Here is a 19,979-nt window from a genome sequence, read left to right as displayed (position 1 = left end):
TTTGAACTTTGCTTTTCCCGGTTACTGTATCCTGTTTGTTCTCTGATTATTTTTAACAGTGCTCTATTTATTTGTGCACAAAATAAGAACACATTTGTATTCTTCCAAGTGCACAGCCTTCTGGGTCCTTTTATAATCATCTTATTTTCTCTGAATGATTAAAAGCACGTTTCAAAAAAACATGAGTTTTGTACTTATTCGCGTGCTGTCTTAATGAGCCTGAGTTTTAAAAGAGAAGAAAAGTTCTTTTTCAAGTTATATGAAGTCAACTGACATATTTCCTAATTTTTTGGGATATCTGTTTCTGGCTGCTTAAAAACTGAAAGAAGGTATTGTCTGGATGACCAAAAGTGTAAGGTGGGGCAGGAGTTGATGCTGTCTGCCAGAACAAATCCAATGATGAATAATGCATCATGAAGTGATTCAGATGACTGAGAGAAACTTCTAGTTCAGCACCAGATCTCATTTTAGCAGGGCTGTGTATGTTAGAACTGTTTCAGTTCATCAGAATTATGTATTTTCACTAAGAAAATAGTCCCTCATCTATGAGAATATGAGGTTCATTCACAGTGCTTGAGGGATGTATGGTTAGTACTATAGTAAGAGGTCTCCAAATTCCGATGTTTGCAAAACAACCTCTGTAAGTAATCCCAGGCTTCCTCTACAGGAAAATGAAAAATAGCCATTTTCAACATTCATTTGTCTCACAACAAAGTACATATCCAAAGGAGGTTAGCTGAATTGCATTCTGAAGTGCCTGTTTATCTGATCTTACTGTAAGGGGAGCTGAAGGAGATTAGCTGAGAGGTGGACATCTCTCTTGAATCATCTGAAGTACAATGGGGGTAATCCACACCTGTTGTGTGTGAAAAATGCTTTTGGTATTATTTATCCTCCTGAGAACTGAAAGTAACTGCTTGAGCCACAGCCAACCTGAATATGAGCATCTTTGCTACCTAAAGAATCGGTGGCACCACCTTGTGCTACTACTAGGCCTGCCAAATGTGTTGCAGGTAAGAATGCAGACACTGGTAGGAAAGCACAGAAAATGAAACTCCTGAAGTTTTGCATCTTTAGAATACTATGATTAGAAAGCTAATTTCTGTGAAGGAGGAGAGGTAACTGATCTAAGAAGGAGGAAGTTTCATCAGTTTACAAAGCAAGCTTTAGAACTAATGAAGCCTGGTTTCTGCTTTAGGATGGGTTTCTGATTTCTGTCTCTAGATTCATTGTGAGGTGTGACTGAGACTTTTCTCCTGGGACACTTACAAGGTCACTTTCCTCTGTGGATTCTTTATTGTCTAACAACTTCTGTGCTGACGCTACAGCCATACTTTTCCTTGAGTCGTTTGCAAAAACCACTTTTCTCAAAGTCTGTCGACATTTAGCTGTCTTTTGAGATCTTCATTTTTGCAGTTAAATTTGGCTGAAGTCAGCAAATAGCTTCTGGAGACAGAGAGATACAAGATATGATCAAACATGCCTTGTTTCCTATGAAAAAAAGGTAAAATATTCCAAGTCAGTAGTGTCATTTTGCTGCACAGTATATTTACACTGAAGACTAAAATCTCCCTTGCTTCATTTTTTTCGTTTGTTCTGTAGTTTGCATGGGCTCTTTCTGTCCCTTCTAGTGATGGGCAAACTGCTTCTAAATGAGGAAGTCAAAAGATCCTGTATAAAAGTCAGTGAGGTTGCAGATTTTGGATTCGCCACTGCAGGGCAGTCTATGGCTAAGAATGTAAAACTACTTTGGACACAAAAAGGCAAGCTGCCTCCGAAAGGGAGTTTGTACTTCATCAAGTAGAGGGTTTTACCTCTGAGAAGAATGAATGCTGATATTTTCCCACAGATACTTGTACAGTCTTAGTAAGCACTGAAAAAAATTATTCTGACAGGAAATTACATGCATGCACAGGATGGTGTTCCTTACAGCGCTCTGGATTATAGCAGCCCCTTCAGTTTTGGTGCTGGGTTAGTGCTGCCCATCAGCACGTTCCCAAGTGGGCGCTGTCAGAGAATTCTTGCTTACAAGTGCTTGGCAGTTCCAGGTCAAACTGTACGTGTCAAACCTCCATGCCTTTCTGCACTCTTAATCACCTTAGAACTTTGAGGTTCAGTTTGCACCTGTATTTCCATTGGAACTGGATAACAAAATTGAACTGATTAAACTTTTTCCAGCAGAGAAATCCACAAGTAGTCTTTTAGAGAGAAAGGAAGGAAAGAAGCTTTACCTGTGTTTACAAAGAGAGTAGCAGTGGCAGTGAGCAGCACTTTTGCTCCTTCCCACAACCCTCTTGGAAGTAAATGGAGACCTGTCCTACCTGATCCCGTGGAACATTTGTTTCTTAAGCAAGAGCTGTTGGATCTGCAGGTCACAAGCAGATATTCATCCGGAAAACCGAGGGGACAAACGGAAGAAATCTCTCAAGGCAATGTCAGCCCTTTAGGGGCTCAGAGGAGATGGTGGAACCTTCTGATTCCATTGTCTTCCAGGCAGGACCTACTGCAAGGGGCACTGACAGCTTCATAAAAAGCATTGGTGCTAGAAGGGAATGGGCTTGACTCTCTCTGTCCTCAAAGAATTACTCCATTCTTCAGGAATTTCCTTGTCTTCTGGAGGCCAGCAAGAAGGAAGCAGTAGCAAGAGCCCCAGCAGAGTTCAGCTGGGTGGCAGAGTGGCTAAAACACTGTCATGTTTCCATGCCCGAGTCCTGTGTTCATCTCTTCTTAGACTTTCTGTCTAGCTTCCCACTTTCATGGGTGGCAAAGGTTTTCTTGTTGGTTTGTTTCTCTTTCCAGTTACTTCGCAGTTTTAGTTTTGCCTTAAAAAAACAGGAAGCCCCCTTGGGAGGCAAGTGGGCCTCCCACTTCTAGCCACATAGCCTTTGAAGGCACCAAAAGCTAGGGTCCTAGCTCTTGCTCTCCAAGAGCTGCTTGGTTTGGCCTCACTTTGTCACATTGTCCCTAAGCAAGAGATGAGCAGGGTTCCTCTAAGCATGGGGTTTGAACATGTCCCTGAAACTCTCAAAGAAATACTTGAACCTGCTTGGACATTCTGGTGAACAAAACAAAACAAATCATAGCCTTATTGCTGCTTTCCCTAAGGGAAGGAAGGGCAGATATGGGCAGGCTGAAATTCCAAAGTACAGGCTGGAGCTGGGATTTACCTGTAGCATGATTATTGCCTTGGTTGTCAGACATTGTGATTTTAAGTCCTTGCCTCAGGTGCAGGCTCCTCCAAGGCAGCTGGAAGCTCAAGCAAAACCTTCCCAGACAGCTGCAGTCTTACAGGAAGCTCCTCAGCACAGAGCTAGCTGTCAGAGACCACTGCCAAATGCTGGAGCAAACCTGAGTGGGTTGGCTGCAGCTCAGGGAGGGTGCTATTGCCACACGAGTAAAGAGCACTGCAGCTGAGGACCTCCAGTGTAGCTCTTGACACACTTGGCTATCTAATAAGCAAAAAGAAAAAGCTCATTGTCCAATTGCATTGTGGGCCATTTGAGGGGGATACACACAAGTATTCCCTTAGGTGTACCCTAAGCCTTCCTTACGGTAGGTTACGTGCTTCCCTGGAAGCAAGGCGATTGTGGCGTGTGCCTTATCTGTGGAAGTACATGCATTTCATTCTCAGTTGTAGTCTTCTCCAAAGTAGTTTGAAGCTCAGACAATTTCTTCCTAATTACCTGGAGATGCACTGGAAACTCAGTGTTGTTCATATGACTCTACAGTAATACAGTGAGAACTTTCATCTGGAGTTAAAAGGAGTTCTCAGAAGATTTGCTGATAAAGTGAGCACAGTTGTTTTATGAACCATTACTGGACAAGTGTTTTGAAAACACCAGGGATGGAAAGGAAATTGCTTCTTAGCAATATGGAAGAATCACTGCTGCAATTTGAGTTGAGGCAGATGGGATTCACAAGTGGGGAAAAAAGCCACATGCAAACCAAGAAGAACCCTCCCCAAAATAATACAAGGTAGGGATTTCTGATCTAATAACTGTCTTGTTTACTGGTGTAACTATGTATTATGACGTTATCATTTTGTGCTGTAGGAGAGGTAGGGTAAGATAAAATTTTCAGTTTGTTTACTGTTGGACTGTACTTTGCTAAACCGCACTTCACTGAATTAAGCACATGCAACTCTGCACATAAGCCCCAATGAAAGGACTTAAGCAAAGGCAAAGCCCTAAGTAAATAATCATGTAGTTACTGTGCTTGTTATACACTGTTTGAACTTGTGTAGCAAAGCAAACTCAGATACTGGGAAAAGAGGCAGAAATAGGCTTACAAACTCTAAGATCATAGGAAAGAAAATTCTTGCAAACTTTAGGTCCCACAAAAACTGAAATACTTTTAAATAACTTTAACATTGATGTTCAATTTCTGAAATTTCATCTCCCAGCAGAAGCTTTGAGAGGTACGGGTATTTTAAGGCAGAACAAGTTCTTCAAGTTACGCAGCCCTCTTCCTAGGCCAAGTTTCCTAAATTAACTCGTTCTTTTCAGGCTGCCACAAACAACTGTGTTCTTAACTGGCAACCTCCCAGACTAACTTCCAACCAGGCTACATAAGCCATATTCCCATCACTAAAGTAGAAAATCCTGTAAGTTTTTTTCAGAATCACCCTTTTAAAATCTGATATGTTCAAACTGGACTTCCTTTAATGTTCCAGTTTTTCAGCATTCATATGTAAAATGCTTGCGTTCCTTTCACAAACTTGTCTCTAGAACAGTGAAAAACACCACTGTATTTTTTCCTTATTCCAAGACCTCATCAAACATAGTAGAACTCATAATGTATTTTTGATATTGCTTCAGTGCAACAACTTCCATATCAGAACATCTTTCTGTTTCAGAGTGGGTTAAAGACAGAAAACACTTTATGTCACCGTTTGCTATGCTTTTGATATGTCTCTCCACATTTGACAAAGAAATGGGTTCTCCCAATTGCTGTTGAGCTTCAGTTCCAGGAAATCACGGATCTTACAGTGATAAGCAATTACTCTTACAAAGAGTAGCTTGTAAGCATAATTCTGGAAATTTGTTCCTAGTCATATTATATGGTATATTTGACAGGCGAAAACCTTCTCATTTTCTTTGAAGACTAAACAGAAGGACTAGTCATGAAAGCCTAATGAGTTAGTTAGTCACACAAATGCTAATCTTTGCACATAGAAGAAGCTACTGCCTGACCATACCAAGGCCATCAATCTCTATCTGACCTCATGATGAGAGAAGCATCACAGATTTTCAAATTGTGCAAAGATTAGTATGTATGTGGGGAGCAAGGTGGAGAAGAAACCTTGGGTACTAAGTGGAGCAACATACATACAGCTACCCTATTTGGCAGAAATCAAGTAGAGAGAAAGTATGGCAGAGCTGGGGTTGAGAAGGAGCGCCTTTGCTTCAAGCAGCTTGCTTTTAAGCAGTAAGAAAAGGCATCAGGAACTGTGATCGAGGAACATGGCTTTACACAGTGCCTGTGACCTGACACAGCAGTGAAATTTCAATAGCCTGTCCCTTTGGACTAGTGTAGCTGAGCACTTCTTGCACTTTGTTTACAGCATCTATGGGAGCTGTATGCTTATTCTTCTCCTTTAAAGCACAGGGAGGCTGAGCTAAACATAGCACAGTAAAGGCAGCTAGCTATTGGGTGGCTAATTCTGACTTCCTCAACATGCTAAGCAGAGCCCTAGTGAAAGGCTGTGGCCCCATTTGTCTTGTTTTTCCTCTCTCTCTGGATAGTCATTTGTATTTAAAAGAAAACTGGTGTTCAGCCACCTACAAAACTGCTTTGGTTTTAGTGGCTACAGCGTTCAAGGCAAGGCAAGCTCTGAAACTTGGATGACATAGAAAAGTTAGCTGCTTACTGCAAAATATCATGGTTCATGTTGGAAGGATCACAATCTTGTGAGTCCAGCAGAAATGCTCTCACAGAATTTTAGATCAGGTCCTTAATAGGGACATAGTGTAAGTCCAATTTAGGAAAAAAAACAAGCCAAGGTTGCTTAGCTTCTCACCTCAACCTATTCTCTGCCCCATTTCTCTGCCTTTCTTTTGGCTTGCAGCAGCTTTCAGTCATGGTGGACATGGTTACTGGGTATGTAATTTCATGTAATTTCAGGGTTATACAGACTTCAGTATTAAGTATGCAGTGGCCTCTTCTGAATTGTCTTGGCATCCATGAAATAATAAATTGCTTTTAAAAAATGAGGTGGAATCTGCTCTAGACTGAAACCCGTAAAGCTCTAATTCTTAAAGCAGAATGTTCAAATCCTTCCCCACATAGGGTCCTGGGTTCCCTTTGTCCTGCTACTCCATACTTTTCATCAGGAAAGCTGTTTAAAGAAAAATCTTTCAAATAGATAAGCTCAAAGGCCCAGCCTCCTGATGAGATGGCTTTCTAGGCAGGGAGTCTTTCTTACATGAGGAAGTGCCAATAGGTCAATGAGACCTGTGTGCACAAACACCAATCAGCCATGTCATTACTCCTTGTTTGTGGATTTTGAAAGATCTACATCTTAAAAAAAAAAGAGGAAAGAGCAGCTGAACTGATTCCTTGCAAACAGGAGTAACTAATGCCCTTGATTAGTTCGGGAAAAGTCAAGGAACCCTAAGGCAAGATGAGAGGTTAAGGGGCTTTATGTTCATTCTAAGGCAAAATGTAAGAAAACACCCAACCATCTCCTATCAAAATTAAAATACTGAAGGTATTCTTCATGTACTTTCATCAACAATTAATGACAGAGATCCATTTACTGCTTTTCCTCGGCCTGTTACAGATCACCTTATACTTACTGCCAGCCATTTCAAATCTGTGGTGAATACAAACCAGATGGATCAAATAAAACTTGGATGTGAATTTCCTAAGTTCTATGGGTTCAAGGATAAAAATATAATCCATGTTGTTTTCAAATTCTTCTGGCTCTTTAGAATGTGCAAAATAGTGTTGTAACCATCAGTAATGTAAAATATTTTGCCAAATTCACTTTAGATATTCTTATCATGTGGATTATTGGCACAAGAGGGCTTGACACCAAATGCAAATTAATTGTTTTCCTAGCTAACATTACCTTGTTAATGAAGTACACAGCATTTCTCTAGAGTTATTATCTAGGCAGTGCTTGTAAAATAACATTTTATAGTAGATTCACATTTTAAGAAGCAGTACCAGCTTTGCCTGAAATGAGTTGGAATATTAGAGGATTTCCAGGCTGAACCCCACCAGTGCTTGGCCTGACCCAGTATGGTGTGTTACAAAAGTCTTGGTAGCCTTAATGCTTTACAGTACATATGGGATCACCTTTTGACAGAAGGGTATGATACAAATGCAACTGCCAAGCTTCAGTACAGTAGCTGGCTATGAATGGCATTAATCCACCAGTTGCCCCCAATTTGAGTGCCTCTTTACCAAGTTTGTATCAAAAAATATGAGATCTGAGTCACTGGTGTATTACATTAGCTTCGTGATGGTTTATCTCCAATGAGTCAGTGGTGATAAAGAAGCTGAGTTAATATTTACCTATTGTATTTACTAAAATCGCATACCCTTTAATAGCAAATGATCCATGAAATGGGCTGTAAAGGGGCCAAGAGGAATTGTTCTTTTTGCTAGTACAGCTGCAGCAGAGTGAACGCTTCTTATGACGCAGGGCCCAATAAAGGGAAGAGTTATTAATCCCAGTATGTCACTGAAGGGGGAATAGTTATAACTTGCGTGCCTGCAATAGCAGTGATTCAGTGGTAAGTGATCAACATATTCACAAGCTCCCTGTCAGTCTGAATTTCCTTCTGAAAAGCTACTGTGTATTTCTTCTGAAAACCTCCGTGTTGCCACGCTTGAATATAAAAACTTAATTTGAATGCAGATATCCTTTCCCTGTCGGTAGCCCTGAAATCATTGCAGGGGGTTGAAGCATCCAGTGATTTCTAAGGAGTGTAGCCAGCACTCTCTGTGGAGAAGCCAGAAGCAGCAGCTCTGGTTAGTCACTTGCAGGAACTCTGCTCCCCAAGAAATGGCAAAGGAATGGCAAAAATGACAGCGCAGACAAGCAGAGGTAAGAAAATGGCTAGATACAGAGCAAGAGGACTGAGTTTCCTGTTTCTCTGAGTAACAAGAGATGTGCTCTTGCTTTTCTCAGGGGAGCATAAGTGGATGGTGGTCCAATGAATTATTTGTTTTCATTCTGTCTGTTTCTTGGACACAATTTTAACATATGCTGTTCATGTTCTTCCAAGGCCCCTAAGTGCTAAGTGGGGCTTGCAGGGGGAAATCATGCCTTAGCTCATCCCTCATGCCTACCCTGGTATGCCCCTGAACCACCCCACATGTAGAAGACAAAGGGCTGGGAGTTACAGTGGACAGCCTCACCATGTCTTTGTCATCTATGGACTACTCCAACCTGAAGGTTATCTTTAGCAAGTAGTTCATACGTGGTTCCTGCTGCTTTTGTGCTTCCCTCTGGGAATAAAGGGATTTTTTCCTAGGGTCAGGTGTCATACTCCCAGAGTCCTATTCCTCTTTCTGCTCTCATACCAATATAAATGAAATAGGTGCCTTGATTGCCTGGGTGGGAATGGGAAAGGAAGAGGACCATGATTTAAAAAAAAAATGGACTCTATCTCAGCAAAGTTCTGCATTTGGATTTTGACACTAGCCTTGATTTGGGAAAATTAATAGGTTTCAGCTTTCTATCTTTATCCTCAACTAGCCTCTCTTTGTCAGTGTCTGTGGTCTACTGACCTATGTGCGTTTCCCCACACCTGCCATTAACACTGTTCTGTGGCCTGAACAAGAACTGAATTTGAAAGTTAGTTACCGTGGGAATCTGCTGAATTTGGGTGTTACTATTGCACTGTATTTGATTTCAGATCATCCTCATATCTACAATGTCATATTCTTGTGGTTCGGTTTATCTACTAGATATTCTGCTGGTTTACTTTGTAGTTATTTGGGTGGAGATCAGCAGGGAATATACGTTGTGATTAAAAGGAAAAGCAGCAGAAACCTGTTACTTCCATCACCAGTGCTGTAAACTCTGTCTGCTCTGTATTCGAGCCAAAATGGCAGGGCTTCAAGAACAGACTTTACCTTCCAGTAGTGCCCTGCCTCAAGTGCAACTGACAATGGAATTAATGGGGCACGGACAGTGGGAAAGGGGTAACATGAACTCATGTTTCATATACTGCACAATGCTCTCGCCTGCTAGAGCAGGATTTTCTTAAGAGCAACAGCAACAGCAAATCTTCATCTGGCAGACTTTTGCACCTGCAATTCTGTAAGCCACTTGATAAGCGGCTCATAACTGTGTAGGGGGAATAGCTGAAAGAAGCAGTGGGCCAGCTTTAGGACACTTAACTTTGTAAATGCCAGAAAGCTTGGTAAAGCAATGAGCAAGATGCAGTTCTCAAGGACTAGCTTGCTGTCTGCCAAAAAGATAAAAGAGCATGCATATTCCCCAGTGAGTACATGGACAAACTCAACACGAGGATTTGCAACAAGGGTGAAACCTAAGTCCACATTCAACTGTATTTGTGCCCACTTACTACTGGCAACCATTCCGGCATTAGTGTATTCCCAAAGGGGCACGGAGTAGTTGAAAGTGTGGGAATGTCTGTTACCCATGTTTGATTTGCTGGGACTAAGTGAGAGGCTTCCTCTGTGTCAGAGGCAGTTCCTCCATGGCATGGATAAGGTGAAGAAATACTAGGTCAGCTTGTGCCAACAGAGCAAGTCAATTTCTAAAGAGATCCTAAAATTACTGACATCAAACATCTGTGACAGAATATCTAAGAACTGTCCTATAGTGGAATGTAGATCAGCTCATGACTGAGCCCACTGGATTTTTTGTGGGTATGTGATAGGGTATTAAAGCACTCCCGTAGCACCAAGGGACCCTTTTGCAGCAGCGTAATTTAGAAGGTGAAGGAATGAATTGTGGTTTACATTTTGGTGGGACTTGGACACTGCTCCCTTATGCTGTTTGGAGAAACCACCACTTCTGTGTGCATAAAGACAAAATTAACTTCCCATGTCTGACTGGCGCAATTAAATCCCATTTGTGCAGTAGAGGTGAGAAGCTTGCACTTTGTGGACTAATATCTTTCCTGGTCTGTTGAAGCAGTAAATCTCTGGCCTTTTTTGTAAGGTATTTTGGATACAATTCTTAAAGGACATTGCCCTCCTGCCAAAAGTTTTTGCTCTAAATAAACCATATATTATGCCTGACCTTACAATATTTTTTGCTCTAACACTTAGAAGTCGCCATCAAGCTAGCAGAGGCAACAAAGACTTTTTCTTAAGCTGAGGGACCATGCTGATGTGCAAGCCAGAGAAAAGCTCTGAAAGAGGGTAATGATTGCTTGTTACTAGTCAGATGTTACGAAAAAGAAAAGCTATTGTTACCAAAGAAAAAGTGACACTGTAGGGGTGGGGGGTAGGAGGACTTATATTAAAGAAAGGAAATAAGAAGAGGACAGTGCTCTGTCTCCACATAAAGCAAGAGAGAACTGGGTACCTGTCTTGTCTGAAAGACAGGAGGTTGCTGAGTGCTAAACATGAACCACTGAAAGAAAACTGAATGAAGCTCCACCTTTCAGGGACCCTGCCATCAATGTTTTGTTCTCACGCCAAATTCCTGGAGTATAAAAATCTGCCTATATGCCAAGAAAAAAACACTTCCCTGGAAGGGTTTTCAAGTCACCACTTCATGGCAAGATGGAATTAAAAAAGGGGAGGTCATTTTGGATCTTCTGCCTAATTTGGAGTTGTTGCAAGGGCAAAGAACCAGTCCAGATAGGTAAGAAAAAAATCTAATTTTCAGATGATTTGCTCACATATTGCTCTACATAGGTGACAAATAGAGTTGACAAATGAAAATGTGTAACATATTCATATAAGAGCTGTAGGCATGTCAGATACTGTTTAATGTTTTATATTTTAATCCTTAATGTCAACCATTTAAGTATTTTACTTTTTTCCTTTCACTACTAGGTAGTTGTATCAACTGTTTTATGTCCTAAGTGACTAATCTTAAAGATGAGACTCTCTGGATGCAGTTTGCATCATAAAAAAATTATGACTGTCTTCAACACATTTCACATATATTCTTTATAGAAGAAGTACGTTACCATAATATCTGCTAGGCTTAATTGACCAGTATGAAATACTGCATTAGACTAATCACATTTTTTGTTGTTTGCTGTACTATTACCTCCTGGTTTGGTTTTGAATGTCTTACAGTTTTCCTAGTTGTTTAATACACAAACAATTGATGTGACAGTTATTGCCATCTTAGTAATTCTAGCAACTCCACTTCCAAGAATAGCCAAACTTTCTCATTTCCCCTCATTATTATGTAGAAAAGTGCTAAATTACCCTACTCCATTTTAGTGTTGCAAACATCTATGGCAAATTATAGTCCCTTTAAAAAGCTGTTTCTGTAAGGACTTCTTGGCACTTGAATTTGTGTTGCACAATTCTAACATCAATATCTGAATTTTTCAGTGTTCTCCTGCTGGTTCTTAGGTAGGAATATTTAATAATATTTTAGAGTTCACTGAGTACATTAATGACTGTTTTTTATTTGATCTGTGATGAATGTTGCTGTATTGATTTTCCTAAGCCTGCTACATAAACAACACAAAGAAATTTACCCATTTTCATTTGTCATTCTTTCAGACAGGCCTAGAAGAAATGCTAAAAGCGTTTTGTAGCAAGCATATTTTATTTAATTCAAGATGATTCATATTGGCTTTGTGCAGCTCAGTGGTATGAAAACTACTTTCTGAAGTGATGTCTTATACGCACTTAAAGTATGTATCGATACCTTTGACAGAGGTACAACTCAAGAGGTCCAAGACATGAGTTTTGGTTGAGATGAAAAACAAGTAGCTCTGAGCTGATTGATGAAGCTGATGGCAGCCTCAACTGCTGAGATCAGCGGCTGCCATTTTGCTGAAGAGTCATGCCACCTGTGATATCTCCTGGAAGGGACTCAATTCAGGACTTTGGACCAAAGCCTTGCCTGTGTTAAGTAGATTTCAAAAGTAGAAATGAGATGTGGGCAGCCAGGATGGGATTCCCTTCACTTCACTTTAGATATCTACAATGTAAAATGTATCTCTAGTGTAAATGTTGAGGAGTGCCATTGGCACCCCTCAGCAGCCTTTATAGACAATGGAAAGAAACATGCAGTCTTGGAGCATCTTCTTCCTAGGTAGATATGTAAGGTAGGGAATCTGAAACTCTTCTGCTTCTCACTGTTAACTTCAAAGAAGGCTGGACTCATCTGCTCACATTGGAGGTATCTCTGGCATGGACTTCAAAAGTTTGATGAGATGAAACTCCTTCCCACAAGCTAGTATCCTCCAGGGGTTAACATTTTTGCCTTTGAAAATCTCTCCTTTAATGTTTTTCAACAAAAAAAAAAAAAGCAAAGCACCTCATGTGGGGTGAATTTCTAAGCGCCCCTTCTCTGAATCTTTCTTTAGTCCAGGTCTCTACTGTCAGTAGGAGTGAATGTGCCACCTGGGGCAATTTCCACTTTCGTACATTTGACCATGTTAAGTTCACTTTTCCTGGAACCTGTACATACGTCTTCGCTTCACACTGCAACGACAGCTACCAGGACTTTAACATCCAAATCAGGCGCAGTAACAAGAATGGCTTCCTGATCTACTTCACTGTCACCATTGATGGAGTGATCTTGGAGGTGAAGGAGACAGGCATCACCGTGAATGGGAACAAGTGAGTAAAGACCATACTACTGTTTTCTTGTGCAGCAGTTTTACTGCTATGTATTAGCAATAAGTGGTATGTCTAGAAAGTGCTTCTGTTTTGCAGAAGTGCAAATGGCTGTCCATGATATGTTCATAGCACTTTGAACAGGGTATTGCAAAGAGTCCACCCCATAGTGGTAGAGGAGGCAAGAAGCATGTAAACTCCATCTCCCAGGGATCAACACCAACATGTTAAACAAAAGGCAATGTGTATATTATAAAAATAGAAGGTATAGGTTTCCTTAATGGTGCTTTGATTTGGGAGGGAGGGGTGGAGGGAAGGAGATAAAATCAACACTTTATTTATAGAAAGTTTTGATTTTGTAGAAACTTTGTGGTTTTTTTCTCAAAACATTATTTCTGTGGTACTAACCCTATAGTTGTATGTTGCTGTTCAGGAACAGATGGTCCTTTTAAAGTTTTCTGTTTCCAGATAGATTAGTCTAGAAAATTGCACTGCTTTGCTTTGCAGATCACAGCTTGCCTTGGGTTCTTCTTACACAAAAGACAGAAGTTTCACAAGTCAAAATCCACACCTTTAATTCCAATCTGAAATGAACCAGAAAGCAAACTGTAAACAGAAGGGTAAAAATACTCCATAAGTAAAAAGTCATATGCAACAGTAGTTGAAAGTTGGGCACAATTTTAAGGGCAGCCCCCATGAGAAGTGCAGTGACCTGCTCCCAGAATACAGGTATGAAGGGGCAAGGCAAGCTTTGACTCTGGGAAAAACCCTCACAATCTTGTTGGAGAGAAAATTACAAGCATATGGGCTGTCTTCTCTTGACACCCTTCTAGAAACAACCAAATATAGAATAGCATCACGCAGATGTAATTATAGTAGCAAAGCCCAGAGGTATCTTCTAAATCAAAGGGGCAAGAAATCTGTTATCTTTTAGCCATTTTCTGATTTTCTAAGTTTTTCAGGCTCTGCGAAAATGAACAGTAATTGTCTTGGTGAGATGAAAATGTAGTAACATGAGTAACACAACAGACCTATTTTCACACATCTGTGAATCCCAAATGTTAAGGAAAGCCTGGAGGGACGATGAGAACCTTAAGTATCCTCATGTGGAGGGCTGTTTTCTCAGTATTGTGATCTTGGTCCTTACAACCTTTTGGGTTAGGTCCTCAGGATATGTAAGCAAGCAGAGCTGCATTAGTATCAGTCAAGTGGTTAATGTAGTATTGACACACTCATGACCAAAATACATTGTGTTGTGGATTAAGGTTGGTAAAAGGTCACAGTGGACAAGGTGATCATACCTGAATTTAATGCATTGTGTGGATGAAGGCTGACCTTGAAAAACATGTCCCCATGGCTTATTTAGTTTCTTTTGACTCTAATTTTTCTTCCTGTGTCTCTGAGAGTGTTTCATCAGTCTTCTTTTCAATGCAATCTGTTTTGTTCCCTCCAATTTCCAGGATCCCCATGCCCTTCAGCTTGAAGAGCATCCTGATTGAGGACACCTGTGCTTACTTCCAAGTCACTTCCAAGCTGGGTCTGACACTCAAGTGGAACTGGGCTGACACTCTCCTAGTATGAACAGCCAGTTAGTTGTTTTTCTCTTGGTGAACCTCATCAATGATGAAAAGCAGAGCTGGATGCAGGCACTGTGTTGGTATAAGAGATTGTAGGGGGGGAGGTATCACTGTATCCATAAGCTGATAGGGATATACCAAACTAGGAGATAGTTTCAGGGGGCAGGGGCATGGAGGCACAATGCCCAGACATTCCCAACTAATTTTATGTGACAAAAGGTGCCACTATTAACCCTGGAGATAGCACCTCTGTAGTTGTCTGCTTCCTCCATGGGGCACTGGCAGCAGCATGGCTAGACCCTCCAGCCCTGACTTGTTAGTTACTCTCTGTCTCGATGCACTTCTTGTGTGGGAAACTAATCTTTGTGGCGGGTTCAGACCTTGGACTTTCTCATTCCAAAGCCTTGCTATGTGGGAGTTCCCCTCTAGAAAAAGCCTTAGATACAGCTAAAAGTTGACCAGAAGATGCTGCTTCACAGCATCCAGCATCAGAGCAGTTATCTGACCTGTCCAGAGCAGAGCTGTGGCACCTTGCAAGAGATACCACATGTCTATATATTATAGAGACAGTGGCCCAAGGATTAGTCCAGCATTCAGCATGCTTCACTTAGCTTTTTGGTAGGTAGGAATGACAATTCCTAGAGGATTATCTTCCCATTTAAATTCAACCTGTCTGCAGTTAAGTTTTATGGCAGGTTTGAATGGAAAAGGAGACTGCTACAAATTGGTAATGAGCATTTCTGCTATTGTGCTTTTCTGTTGTGAACCACTTTGTAAAATGTGCTGCTAATGTGGGGAAAAGTCTTTAAACTCTGTGTTTCCTTTTTCCTTTTGTTTTGTAGCTGGACCTGGAAGAAACATATAAAGAGAAAATATGTGGTCTGTGTGGGAACTATGATGGCAGTGAGAAGAACGATTTGATTTTGGATGGTAGGAATACAGCATATTCCACAGAGAACAGAACTGTTAATACGTGACACGAAACTTGCTGTTTCCTCTAAGCAGGCTTTCAAAATTCCTGACAGACACTCTGAAATACATGAACATTTCCATACACAGGAGATGTATTTTAAGAGGTTCTGGGATGATTTGTGTTCCTCTGCTGTTTGCAGACTTGCAAGGGTCTCAAATCTCTTTGACCCAAATTAATTGCCTGGCTATCATGCAGCAACATTGCCATGTTTCCCACTGATAGTAGCAAACTTTAAGGAACTTGTATTCTCAAATGAGGCATGAGTGCATTTTCTGTCCTTCCATTTTCATCATTTTACAGTTGAGTATCAAGTGTGATTATTTTTGCCTCTGTAATGAAATGAAAGCAGCATCACTGAGCTAGAGTTTTCACTGAGCATCTTTGAAGAAATCGTGGTGCCATCCACTGACACCTTCAGATATTGCACTCAACTGGAAAGAGGCCAACACAGCAAACAGTTGAGGCTACAATCCTGACGCAGTTTGTATGTGCAGAAAGAAAGCTGCATCCTGGGGTATTAGCTGCGATTCTGAAGCCAAAGTTATAACATCATCCCTTCATGTAATACCTGGTCTTCTTAAGTCACCAGAAAAATACTGTCATCTACCTCACCCACTCAGAAGGAATCCTTAGATTTGATTAAAAATATCACTTGTAGTGACAGATGTGGGTTCATTTTCGTATTCCATATTAAGATTTTTGGATGCATCTTAGTCGTGTTTCTGCCCTTTACTTCACAAATGCAATAGGTAAAAACTAAAGCTAGCTCAATTTTTTCTGAAGAAGCAGTTTGTTACTGAGAAGCATTGGTCTAAGAAAAACAGGCTCTTCTTTTATGCATCTGGTTCCGCAGATAACGGGTTCCCACACCAGGGGACCAGGTGGCCTCCTACATCCCTTCTTTCTGCTCTGAACACATCCTCTCCCTGGGCTGAGCAGTCAGCAGTCAGTCTGCCTGCCCACGCTAAGATCCACCGCACATAAAAGTCCAAAATTTCTTCTCACTTTCAGACTCTTTTCTCTTGAGGACAAAAATTATCAGGAAGAAAAATACCTTTCTGTGTGGAGCAGCTCTTCTTGAAACTTTGTTTTTTATATTCTTTAATGTCAGTTGAGATCCTTGACAAGTCACATGGCTCCAAGAGCTCAACGCTTTAGAACAGCTTCTGTTTCCGTAAAAATTAGTGGTAAAGCACCTGAAAACAATGCTTTTGTGGAAGTAATTCTCTCAGGCCTGCACTTAGTTAAGGGACTGAGCCAGTATAGGAGAATAGACCTGGTCAGAGATCTGTCTATTAAACCTTTTTTTTTAAAAAAAAATCAGAGAATGGAAATTTATGCATACTTTCCATAAAAATATATAAATTTCAAGTTTTGTCAGAAAGATTTCTCACATCCAGGATCAAGTTTGTGGTAACGCTTTGGAAAATGCACCCCTTTAGCTAGTGTAATGATTACATACATGCATTGTGTGCCTGTCTTCCTCCTGCTCCCTCTTCCCGTTTCCTCTAACCTATAAAAAGTAACAGATTTCCAGATGATTACAAACATATGCACCTAAGGCTGTACTTTAGGTTGTGATGTATGACCATTACACATGCAAATACAAAACTCTGTAAGATCAAATACATACATAACAAACAGCAGTCTTTGGAAGTGATGAGGTGCAGTAGAAAGGCCTTGATACAAGTGTGCCAAATTCTGGATCTAGCTCAACAGAAGTTATATCAGGCTGTTGTCCTCTATAATATGGATGCTGTGGTTGAACTTGGGCATCTGGTGAAGAGCATACTGCCTTAGAGCCCAAAGATTAAGTGCATCTTTATAGCCCATTAACTGATCTAAAGAATTGCAGGCAGTTATTCAGATGTGTCTGGGGATTTTGCAGGGTATAAAATGCATCCGAGGCAGTTTGGGAACTTCCACAAAGTAGAGGATCCATCAGGAAAGTGTGCTGATGTAAGTCCAGATGACCACACTGGAAGACATCCTAGGAGGGAAGACGATAGATGCAGTAAATATGTAAGTATGTGTGACCAAGAAGTATAAACCCTCCTGAACTACAGCCCTGGAGAGACTGTGTTGAAACAAGTATTAATTACAGAGCATGGACTGAACTGAATTTTTCAGGAGTCTACCCATGAATCTGAGCAAAATGTTGATCTTATAGCTGAAAGAATATCCTATTATAGTGTTAAAGAAATAGATAGTGGGGAAACGCACAATTGAATGACAGCTTCCAGTCCAAGAAAAAGGACCTAATGACAGAAAGTTAGGCTGGATAATCTCCTGAAGGCCCTTCCAACCTGAATTATACTGTGACCCTGGAATTATGTCATCAAAAATTGGGATGCACATCCATAAACCTGAAAGTTGGTAAAATGTAAAGTATTGCTTTTATTTTCCTTCTTTTATTTTTTACAGAAAAAAAGATGCAAGAAACTTATGTCCCGTTTTGGAAACTGCCCCAAAGTGGTTGCATTTGATGACTACGTAGACACCTGCACTGAGGATATGTGCCACTGTGCAGTTCATTCTTCTCACTCTGATTTGGTTTCCAGCTGCATATGCAGCACTTTAAACCAGTACTCTCGAGACTGTGTCCTCAGGAAGGGAGACCCTGGGGAATGGAGAACCAAAGAACTTTGCTGTAAGTAACTACTGCTCTGGAGACATATATGCATGTATTCTGATCCCAGCAGAGCAAAGCTAGAAGCTCTGTTAACTTCTGTGTATCAATCTGTAGAAGTACTTTGACAGAAACATTGTTAATGGAAAAGCTTCTACAAATTTGACTTGATTTTGCTCCTTAAATTCGAACTGTATCTTAATATTATCCCCCTCCTCCTTATGGCTGAGTTTTCTCCAGTTCTTTTTGAATTTTACCGTGCACAGTTAACTCATAAATAGCCTTGTTTTGAATGTTGACATCTAGTCAGAAGAAGTCATGGAGAAATCTAATGTGTTCGTCCTTAGCTTATCCTGTGCTTCCATACTTGGTAGTTGCAGCTACCAAGCAGGTAATCACTGTAAATCCAGGGGGAAGAATACAAGTAGTTCTCCCAAACTGCTTGTGTGGATTGGGATAGAAATTTAATGCCAGAATGACTGGTGCTTCAGGCAAAAATAAACTATTATGACTCCATAAATTATTCCAGTGTCCTTTGCTTGTATCATGACTTCAGCCAACCTTGAGTTAGTAAAATAATGTGAAATAACTCATATTTCCCAGCAGTAGTGTTTTCTCCAAAGATGAAGTAAAAGTGACCATAAAAAGTTCCTTTAGAGGTTACAGAAACATGACACATCTGCATACAGTTTTGCAAACATGATACAGGGGAAAGAAGGAAGAAGGATTTGGCTAGTGATACAATGATTTGAGAGCTCTTATAAATACATCATTAACATACCACATTTTCATTTGGTCTTGCAGATCAGGAATGCCCAAACAACATGGAGTACATGGAATGTGGAAACTCGTGTGCTGACACATGCGCCGACCCAGAAAGGAGCAAGATTTGTAAAGCCCCGTGTACGGATGGCTGTTTCTGTCCTCCTGGTAAGGCAGTTCACTTCTTCCGATGGGTCACATGTATCAAGGAAAAAAGAGGGAGGTTGTTCACTTTCAGTTAGTGGCAATTTTTTTTTTCTTTAACATTTTACACTAAAACCAGTTAATAAATTGTTTCTTCTAGCATAATTTAGTAACTTTCTTCTTGGGAGAACAAGATCTCTAAAGATTTAAGATCCTGACACTGGAGGAGGGGAGGGAAAGATTTCTAAGGATTAGACAGAAAAAAATGGTACAGATGTGGAAAGAGGAGAGGTTTTCTCTAGACAGTAAGCATGCAGGTGAAGATGTCTGGTGAGGTGCTTCCCTGTTATGAGGCTAGATCTTGCTGTAGCTTAAGTCACGTGTAATATAAATACATTGCCAGGTACACGCATGTCTAAGTTTGCACATGAAGTAGAGGCTAAGATGAGAGTCTGATTTCTGTTAGATTCACTGTTAGAAAGGGATGGAAACTGGCTCACATCCTTGCAGTCTGGCACTTGATAATCCTGCTCACAGTGACAACTTCCAGCAACATGCAGAGATATTATTTGGGTTTTGCATTGCTTTCCTTTGAGCTCTAGTAAGAAATGTTTCCATCCACTTGAAAGGGCCTGGTGTGGTGTTTTTCTTAAAACACACACCATTCATTTACAGAAATGCTGAATACTCCAGAGTTTTTTCCTTGCTCTAATCTTCCTTGATGGTGTTTCCCAGACTCACCAAAGGAATACTAACCAGCCAATGTGTCTGAACAGGAACTATCCTTGATGACCTCGGTGGCAAAAAATGCATCCCCAGAGGCAGCTGCCCCTGTATGTTTCAAGGCAAAGTCTACTCATCTGGAGGGACTTACTCCACTTCTTGCCAAAACTGGTACTGTTGTGAACTTGATTGCACTAACAAGGCAGAGGCATTTATTTCAGAGCGTTGATGATTTGCATTCTGTTCTTTTCTTCTTGTTTTTTTCCCTATTCCTAACATTTGTCTGAAATAATAGTGCAAAACCTGGGTCTGAATTTCAACAGTACAGGAAAACTTAGAGCTAGTCCTCAACCTCACATAGTTACCACCCTCACTTGGAACTGCCAGCAAAAACTGAGCTCAAGCTTTCAGAACGCAGAAAAAAGAG

At 40.7% G+C, this 19,979-nt stretch overlaps 1 protein-coding gene across 1 annotated transcript in view; it reads left to right on the top strand.

Moving 5' to 3' along the window:
• The first annotated feature begins 10,716 nt into the window (after positions 1–10,716).
• LOC137663165 (mucin-5B-like) overlaps positions 10,717–19,979 on the top strand; it is a 45,971-nt gene continuing 36,708 nt past the window's right edge. The window contains 8 exon segments of the mRNA XM_068400075.1: positions 10,717–10,798; positions 12,492–12,747; positions 14,205–14,319; positions 15,164–15,251; positions 17,183–17,316; positions 17,719–17,944; positions 18,728–18,853; positions 19,606–19,723. Of these exon segments, the coding sequence (XP_068256176.1) occupies positions 10,717–10,798; positions 12,492–12,747; positions 14,205–14,319; positions 15,164–15,251; positions 17,183–17,316; positions 17,719–17,944; positions 18,728–18,853; positions 19,606–19,723 (1,145 nt within the window).

Source organism: Nyctibius grandis, chromosome 4 (assembly GCF_013368605.1).
Source record: "Nyctibius grandis isolate bNycGra1 chromosome 4, bNycGra1.pri, whole genome shotgun sequence".
NCBI lineage: Eukaryota > Metazoa > Chordata > Aves > Nyctibiiformes > Nyctibiidae > Nyctibius > Nyctibius grandis.
Note: the sequence above shows the minus strand (reverse complement) of the source record. Positions and strands in the feature narration are given on the sequence as shown.